Raw genomic sequence first — 9,808 nt, forward strand, 5'->3', positions numbered from 1 at the left:
TAAGTGCGGTAAAGCTTATCACCCCAAGATCCCTTATTATGAAAATATAAGGAAGAAATATGGATGTGTTTGCTCATTTCAAGTTGAGCTCTTATATTTATACAGAACCACCCACATTTGGCAGAAAAGGTAAATTGATAACATTTTTAAGATGGTGAAAAGACTGGCTCTTTTTGTTCATATTGTGTCTCAGAACCATTGCACTTTGCATTTGAGCTTAGCTTTGTAAGGTCTGCCGGTGGGCAGGTACTGAGGCCCCCGGAATCCCAGCACTTCTAAGGACACCTCATACAGCCAAAGATGGGAAGAGAAGAAAAGTAAATGTCCAGACAACAGTCAATTTTAGAAATTCTTCACATTCTCTTTCCCAACTTAGAGTGAAAGGAAAATGTACACAGAAGTTAATATAGAGAAAACAAATTCTTCTCCGTGCAGCTACATAACACAATAACCGTGGTATTTGTTTCTCAAATGAAACATTTGCATACATATGTTTTCTCATAATGATAAAGTGTGTGTGTGTTTGAGTGTGTGTTTTCAGGGACACACACACTCACAGGCGATGTGCTGTAAGATCAGTTACATTCCATGTCTCATCACATGAAAAACCACCTTTTTCTCCCTTTGCCCTTCCAGGATTGTCAGCATCACACTGCTGGTGATTTCTGTGAGCAGTGTGCACTGGGATACTATGGAATCGTCAAGGGACTGCCAAACGACTGTCAGCAATGTGCTTGTCCTCTGATTTCTTCCAGCAACAAGTAAGATTGAGAAATAGAACCACATTTCCCAATTGTTATTGCCATCTGTCCTGCACATGGGCTGTCCAAGACTTGGCTATTTCCATGTGGACAAAGTCTTAATCTAAGACAGTTCTTTTTAATAATATAAAAACATGACAAGAGTCATTTTGTATATTCTGCGGTTCATTTGTCCTTTAAAACCCTGTCCAAAGTAAATAATACTCATGAACTCAAGTGTAAGTACCAATATTAATATAAGATCTGCTTATAAAATAAATGATATATGTACATAGCTTCATAAATACACAACTGTAGTGTTTGCATATATTTCTGCCAAAAATTCAGCTATGAAGGATTGTTTGGGTAAGTACTGTATCATTTTTGTGGCTGTTTCCATTCATTTTGTGTGTTAAATTCAAGATTGGGAAATAATTACCAAGGAAACAATTGAAAAATACCACAGAGAAAGCAGGGTGACTTATTGTTATGCTTTAAAAAGGTCAGTATCTGCCAGAATCAAAGCCTCCTTTCTGCTAAGATGGTCTGAGTGTGGTGCCATGGAAACACAGCCATAAGGGAAAACAAATGCTGGAATATCTTATTTCAGTGCTGCTTGAACATTCAGCCTTGGTTTATATTTTGATGAGAATCCCTAGGTGTTTCCATTTACCTTTTTGCTAAGCTCATACTTTCTGTTAAGTGATTTGTAGAATGCAATCTCTGCGTGGTGAAGTAGTTTTTCTTTAGGAATCTGCTTTTCAAGAAGAAGATACAGAAGTTTGTTCAGAGTTAGAATTCTGGACACCTTATCTTGAACACAAAAGAGCAATAAAGCAAATCAGACAAAAGCTATCTTCCACCGTGCCTATTCACTGGGCTTCTTCATCTTCAGTTTTGCATACATTCTTCAGTCTAACGCTCTCCCATCTGAGCTATTTCAGCCAAGTTAGTTTTGCATACATTCTGAAAACAATTTTGTATAAAGTTTTGTCCTTTCCCCCTGAAATCTCTTCTTTTTTTTTTCTTGGCCAAAATTGCAAACTTTTTCTGAGTTTTCAGTTGTAAAGCGTTAAGTAAAATGGATATTGACTATGCTAATGTGAATCATCTTATTATTCACTAAAGCACCAAACAGTAGGTGTATGAAACCTAATGTTATTTTCATCTCCTCTTCTTCAAGCCCTCTCTGATGCCAATATTTAAACAAATGTTATCTATTTTACTCTGTATTAACATGTGAGCAATTTGGATCAGGAAGAATCGATAGTTCAGTAATCATTCATTCTGGAGTGCACTATAAAGGGAGCTGCGGGGAATATGAGAGAAGGTAGCCATTTCTTGGAGAAACTCCCAATGAAGCATGAGTCTTAAGAGGAGTGGACTTCGATGTTAAGAGAATTCAAGGATGTACAACACTATACTTAATTTTGGAGGCTTTAAGAACATATTAAAAGAAGTGGTTGTACGTATAATAGATTGTCATCAGTGGACAGAATAGTAGGGAGTGATGCGAGTAGCTTAGAAAATACAATGCACAAAGCATATTTAGAGCTAGTAAGTAATAGAGTTTGGAGCATGGCCTTTTTTAAAGACAAGATTCATAATGACAGATGGAAATGAACAGGTAAATAGAGCCCACATTCTATAAATCCTTGCATGCCATCTAATAAATTGGTATGTAATTTTTCTATATACTAAAAAGCTGCACATTTTATTTTTTGAAAAAGATTAGTATAATCAGATCCACATTTTATGAAGACCATTATGATAGCATTAAATGTAATGAATTGAGACAGGCAAAGAAGAAAAGCAATGAGACCAATTAGAAGGCTGTTGCTATAGCCTAGGCAAGGATAATTAGGCCTCGAAGGTAGGCAGTAGTAACAAGAGTGGAGACATGGCGATGAAAATGAGAAATGTGTCAAACACGGCCCCACAGCACTGATACCTAATTAGGTGCAAGGGGTGAGGGTCCAGGCAGGAGCAGGATACTGAAGGTTTTACCCAGGTTGTCCAAAAAATGATGGAGCCATCAGTGAAGAGCAGCTGCAGAAAAAAAAGGCAATTTATGGTTTAAATAGGTTCCGATTGGTGCAAAGGTTCTATCTGAATGGAAATATGCAAGCAGCTGCAGAAATGGAAATCTGAAAATTGCAGAAGCAGATGAAGAAAGAAATATGTTAGCAACTGTGTTGAAGTCAGGAAAGATTTCCCAGGCTAATATTACCCAAGGGGAGCACTTGTAAAGAAGGAGAGACAGGACTCTGGGCGGGGTCACCAGCAGAGGACTAAGGGCTCTGGCAGGGCCGGGAGACGAGATCCTGGGCAGTGACGCCGCTGACACCAACAGAGAGAGGGTGACAGTGATGAGCACAAGAAGCCACACGCTCTTGAGGGAGACTCCGGGTATAGCAGCAGCCAACCAGGAGTGTGGGTGATGAGTTCTAACAACCAGTAATAGAAGCAGGCATCAAGTTTACAGTTTGAAGGAATTATAAAAAATGGGATGCTACTTTGGTTTGTTAGCAGAATCGATAAAATGGTGAATTTGCTGTCTTTGTTTCATTTGTGGCACATCGGATTTATATAGTTGAAGTATAGTTTTATGAAAAGGGCCCTGAAAGAATCAAAATATCAAATCACAGTGACGGTTCCATTGTTTTCAATCTTTATTGATCATAAGCCCCATAGGCTATATTTTTTGGTAACATAAGTCACTTCTCAAAAGCTTACCTGTGCAGATTACAAATAGACTGTAAACTACAAATGGAGGGGCTGATAACCCTCATTTAGTCTGGGTCGTCCATGAGAAACAGCGGGCACAGAAGGCGGGAGGAGTGATTACTGACTCAGTCCCACGGCATCTCTGCAAGTGTCCCTCGTCTCTTACTGAAACAGATATGGTGAGCTTTTCATAGTCGTGATGGAGCAGCAGTACTGAGCACACCCTCAGAGATTTTTGCACACACACCCAAAGAAAGGCGAGACTTCAGCAAGACAGCAAAAACCTGCAACCCGACTACCTTTCCAACCTCAATGCTCTCCGCCCCGTCCGTGTGAGGCCAAGTTTGGAATTTCCTATTCTTCCCTAAACGCAAGCAGCCATCTTTGTACTAGCTACTCCCTGAGATGATCTCTGTGAAATCCAGTCTTCCATCGAGACCCAGTTCCAGTGCCACCTCTGCCACAGAAATCTTTCCATAGCATAACATATCTTTGTACACTTTGTATCCTCCTGATACCTTTTTGTCACATCTTTATTTGAGTCAAATATTCTCTCAGAACTTGGACATCTGCTCAGCAGTGAGTTCTCCGTCTCAACACCTTGCATAAGACATGAAATGCGTGTGTCCCATCCTATACTCGTATACACCTGTCTCACATAGAATTACAAATTTCTCAAAGTTATAAAAAGTGTTTTATTTATTCCTTTCATCAAAAGATATTTAATAAGGGCCTAAGTCAGTGGTAAGCATGATTCTGAGTGCTGAGAAGATATAAACAAGACTAGTCCATGTTTCTTGCTCTGCCTGTTTTATTTTATAAGAAAGCAAGGCAGTAGAGAAATAGATACAGAGTGTCATATCAGGTGATGACAATGCTACCAGGAAGTACAAAGTAGCCTCAATGCATGTACAGTGGCCGTGGCACCATTTTAGACAGGGTGATCAATGATCTCCACGCATGGAGGAAGCTTGGTGGAGACCTAGAGGACGCAGTGAAATGAGCTGTACGAAGGTGTGCAGAAGGAGCGGGCCAGCCGGAGTGGACTGTCCCAGAGGCTGTCCTGTCCCAGAGACGGGCCCGTGAGTGGCCCACAGTTGGCAGACAGTGGGGGTCTGGGCAGCTGATGTAGACTGCGTGAAGGCAGGGGGCGGGGCACCAGCGGAAGCCACCAGCTCCTTCCAGTGAAGAGAGGGCAATTCGCTGATGCTGTTATGTTTGCAGCACAAGTGCTGATAGATAAAATGGATGTGCCTGGAGGCAAAGTTGACGTCATGGGTCTCCGCAGGGCAAATGGAGGCATGGAGTGACCATTGCAGAGATGGGGAAAATTACAGAAAGATCAGCCATACAGTCGTGTTTTTGAAGGAGTGGAAGCTTAATGTGAGATCTGTGAGGTCTGGTGGGTTTCTTGGAGAAAGGGGGACACGGTTTTAGATCCATTTCCCTTCATTCTTAAAGCCCTTGGGAATGAATGAAAATATTTAGAGGAGTGAGGAGGGGAAAGAAAATCTGAGAAATGAACTGAGAAGCACACTAAGAGGTCAGGGATATGCAGCCGGGCATGGTGGCACATGCCTGTAATTCCAGCCCTTGGGAGGCAGAGGCCTGAGTTTGAGGACAACCTGGGCTAAATAGTGAGACCTTGCCTCAAAAAAAAAAACCCAAAAAACAGAGAGATCAGGGATATAACGTGCATCCAGCAGCAGTGCTGAGGAAGAGTAACCAGTGAACTGGGATAAACACTGGAAGGAGATGGTTTTTCAGGAAGCCAGTTCACTTGGGTCAACTCCCAAGTGGCAGACACAGAATATAGGCTCTGTAAGTTTAAAAAGTCTGTTGATGGGGAGTTTGGAATTTGTCACTGCAAGGAATTTGTAGAAGGCAATCATCAAGAAAAGCAGAAGGACTTCTGAGTGGTCCTGCAGATGAAGTGAAAACTGAGAGTAGATATAGGAGTGATAAGTGGAAAGCATCACTAGCTGTATCTTCAAGCAAGATGTTTTCCTGCTTGCTGCATCAGATACTCTTTTGCGTGATACAAGGAAAAAGTGCCACCTGCCTCCATATCATAATTCAAATAAGTTTGTATCAACACTCTGTGTGAATGAGTACATTCCTGGTTCGTACTTTAGCCTACTTTATTTATTCATTGAGTACTTCTTCACATTTTATGATTTTCCTGCAGAAGGAATGCATTTCAATCCCATTGTCTATGTAGAGTTTTGCTTGAAATGTCCAAAATCTGTTTCCTGATGCCTATTTGTGTCTGTGAGATTGTGTGTTTCAGAGTGCACAGACATACTTGGCATCAAGTTTTAAATTAAAGAGCTAAAAATTTGACAGACTGTCAGTTATGAGTTTATGGTTCTATTTTTCATGTGCAGCCAAAAAAAAAAAAATGTGGGATAATGAGTCAGTGAGTAGTAGATTCATTTGTTTGCATATTTTGCAAAGCCTCAAGTTTATCATTCTCTTAGGTACTGTTGATGCACTGCATTGGGCAATAGTTAAAATAGGGTCCTAATAGCACCTGGCCCAGACCTGTACACTTTAGTGTTCTTTCTAAGGACAAATGATTTAGCAGACCTAGAAACAGGCAAAAAAAAAAATGGTGTTTTTCAACTAGTAAGTTTTCTCTTCCTGAGTTTCCAGCATATTCTGTAATTGTATCCAGTGGAAACATACCACATATATTTTAAAGGAATTTGTAAAAACCTGAAACTATATAATAATAGTTTAAGTTTGAAGTAGCCACATCAGGATTTTCCTTTATAAAATGAGATCATGGTCAGTCCTGGAGTGAGAAGCTGTGGTCTATTGGGCTGTGGTGGAAACACAGGGATGTTATCAGACACCTCGTTATTAGAAAATATCAGAAAATGGTGAACAAATCTTATTTTCAGGTAGAAATCTTTCTCTTCTTTCTTCATACCAAATCGCATTATTTTATGTTTAAAAATGATTTTGAAATCTGGATGTAAATTAGAAAAGGCACGCTATTATTCTAAATGAAATATTTATTCACACTTCATGTCTTGAAATGCCAATGGAAATTTGGACTGAATTTTAAGGAAATAATTATATAGCTTTTATGTCCTAGTTTTTCCTCTTTTTAAAAAAATCTGAAATATACTCAGCTATGCCTATTCTATAAGACAAATCTTCATGAATTCTGGTCACATTTTCTTTTGATTAGTGAACAATGCAATACTTTGGGTAGATGTTTAATATTTTCATGGCTGTTGTATAATTATCAAAATATCAAGCTATTAAAAAGTGTAATGTTATACATTATAAATTAATAAAAAACTAATCAATATTTGTTGATTAGTAATAGCACTTCATTGTGATAGCCTATTCTTAATAAGAATTTCATCAGTAGTTATAAATGACATCACCACCCAAAACTACGTTGCAGACATCTTAATAATGGGTAGAAAGATTGAATTTTGTAAAATAAATTAATTAAAAGACTTCTTAACAATATTTTCTACTTGTCTGGTTCAGTTTCAGCCCCTCTTGTGTCGCGGAAGGCCTAGATAACTACCGCTGCACTGCATGTCCACGCGGCTACGAAGGCCAGTACTGTGAAAGGTACCGACAGCCCTTGCGCACCGTGACCCTGTAGGCAGTCCAAATAGAAAAGTATTCACGCTCTCAGTAGTGTCACCAGTCTCCTGTTCTCCGGTTGTTTAAATTATTAGACGCTTTTAAAATTAGTTTATATCTTTCAGACTTTCTCCAAAGAAATTTACTTCCATCTTATATGTAGAGTTTCTTAAACATACCAAAGTATTTTTCAGTTATCTAATTCGTGCTTCAGTATATATGGAAGGAGGTAGATATGAAGGTAGGTATCATTTTATAGACAAATAAATCACATCCATTTTTCAGAAGCTTGTCAGTAGCTACTAGTAATTAAAAACTTGCCACATATTTCTGACTTTGGCTCTCTGGAAAATACTGCCTAGCAATAGTTTCTCACAGGCCCTTTTTCATAGCACTATGGCCTCACACCAACAAGTGCATACATAATTCAAAATATAAATGGTATGAAGCATTTTTAATTAATACTACCCACACAGTACAGTAAAGTGCCTGCTACTCACTTCTCCTTCTTAAGGGCAAATAACATTGTGTAAATGCTTTCTTTTGCCATAAGAAATTACAAAACCTATAAAGCATGTATATAAGTATGATTGAATTCTAAATGCAACTCAAGCAGTAAACTAAGGAATACAGTTTCAAACCATTAAGATTGTAACTGACATCTTCTGGATACTAATTTTCTGTAAGACCAGTGTCCTGGATATTCAAACTTGTGACCACCACTTTTAATATGTCTGTCATAACAAGGAGTAACTACCACAAACCACACACCTGATATGTGAATTATAATGTTAGCATAATTGGTAGTAGAATAAAAGTTGTATAAAGATCCAAGGACTTGGGCCAGGGATTTAGCTCAGTGGCACCTCCCCTGCCTCAAAAGTGAAAGGTCCTGAGAAGGAAAGAAAGAAAGAAAATAAAAGAAAGGACCCATGGACTTAATTCTGCCACATGGTCCAGGTCTTGTTTGGGTTTACATATAATATGAAGATAGTCAGTGGTCTACCTGCATGGCATTGTGTACAAGGGACAGGATGGTGCTGATGGCCCCCATACACCTGGACGGAAGCCTCCTTTCCAATGGGAGACACAAAAGGCCATAGAATCTACCCCACCTTCCTCTGGTGGCCCATTGCCAAGGACTAAGTAGTGGAAAAATACTCAAAATATATTCTGTCTATAAGCAGAATATTATTTATACTTCATACCTCTCTATGGAATCAGGCGAAGACTGAGATCACTTGAAATTCCATCCTTATCTGGATTCTTTTTTTTCTATTTCCTACATTGCCTTCTCCCTCACAGGATTCTCTTAGGGGCTCCTGAAATTATGACTCTTTTTGCAAAACTTGACTAATATTATTTAATATTTATCATCACCCTTTTAAGGATCTTTTACTAACCAGCAATGGCTATATTAATAATGGCAACAGGAAAGTAATTAAATGATTAGACTTAAATTTTATGAATTCAGATTCCCTGTTTGTAAGATATATTTCCACATAGAAATCTTTGTGTAGTATTTCTAAACACAGTATCTACTACTTGCATATGTACAACAATGCATTCGCACTTTCTATGCCAACAGAAATGAACAGCAATTAAACAATTCACAATACAAAATCCAAAAACATTGTCACTTTTTGAAGAAACATACATCATTTGGATGTAGCTTATAAATGATAAAGTTTTATCTAATGATCACCAGTGTTCTTTGCTATTTATTCTTAGGCTCACATTTATACCTACCAGTAAGAGGGCAACTGAAAACATCTTTGGAACCATGGAAATTATCTGCAGTAAATTATGCAAAAATATTTTGTACCATAACTAGAACTGGAATTACCATAAACCTTCAAAAGCATGTGTATAGAAAACTCTGGAAGGTATACTAGCACGACAATCTCTGTCTTAAAGCACAGAGATTACAGAAATCACTCTTTAAATATCCATTAATGTTTAATCAGTAAGACTTAACAGTTCACACACAGATAGATGAGTAGGATCATGCACCATCAAATGTGAATGATTTGAAATGTTTCTGCAGTTCTTAAATGTTGTTATAGCTTTGCATTCATCTTTTCTAACGTATAAATGATCAGGTTTTATTTCCTTGAAAAATTGCTTCTATTCAGTTAAATTAAACCAAAGGTCTGGGTTAAATTTTTATTGTAACCTTCCAGATAAATGTGTTCCACTTGTAAGAGCCTCTTAAATCATTTAAATCACCTTATGACCTGCCCAAACTCAGCTTGGATCTAAAACTGCTTAAATTTCTTGATTATCCCCATAACATGGAAACCCCTCCCCTTGCCTTATCTTCATTACTTTTGTAATCAACTCTGAAGATTTAATCCATTTGAACCTGCTTAGAATACAACTGTTTCACCAAAAAATGTTTCAAAAAATAATATGAGGACTTACTTAAAATAACACTTTTATTGAGCATTTGTTATCTTACATTAGAAAATAAGAGTAAAAAAAATCAAAGCATAAAGAAAAAAGTTACAAATTGTTTTCTTTGTGCTTTGCCTTTTCTATTCAGCACAAGATGAACTCACTTTCATAACCAGCCATGTAAATTTCTATGTCCCAGATTGCTAAAGATATCTAGGATTATCTAACCAGTATTCATAGCTTTGGCCCCAACCTTCTACTGTTTCTCATCTTCTCAAACTTGTTGGACAGAAATTCTACTGTTGGTTATATTCATGTGACTCATATTCATA

General features: G+C 38.0%; 1 protein-coding gene across 3 annotated transcripts in view; it reads left to right on the forward strand.

Annotated features, from left to right (window-relative positions):
• Lama2 (laminin subunit alpha 2) overlaps nt 1-9,808 on the forward strand; it is a 563,701-nt gene that overhangs the window by 405,337 nt on the left and 148,556 nt on the right. For all 3 annotated transcript variants that reach the window (XM_033763224.1, XM_033763225.1, XM_033763226.1), the window contains 2 exons: nt 637-761; nt 6,978-7,064. In XM_033763224.1, coding sequence (XP_033619115.1) covers nt 637-761; nt 6,978-7,064 — 212 coding nt within the window. The remainder of the gene's footprint in view (nt 1-636; nt 762-6,977; nt 7,065-9,808) is intronic.

This window comes from Fukomys damarensis, unplaced genomic scaffold, assembly GCF_012274545.1.
Source record: "Fukomys damarensis isolate Sample0158 unplaced genomic scaffold, DMR_v1.0_HiC HiC_scaffold_14, whole genome shotgun sequence".
Lineage (NCBI taxonomy): Eukaryota > Metazoa > Chordata > Mammalia > Rodentia > Bathyergidae > Fukomys > Fukomys damarensis.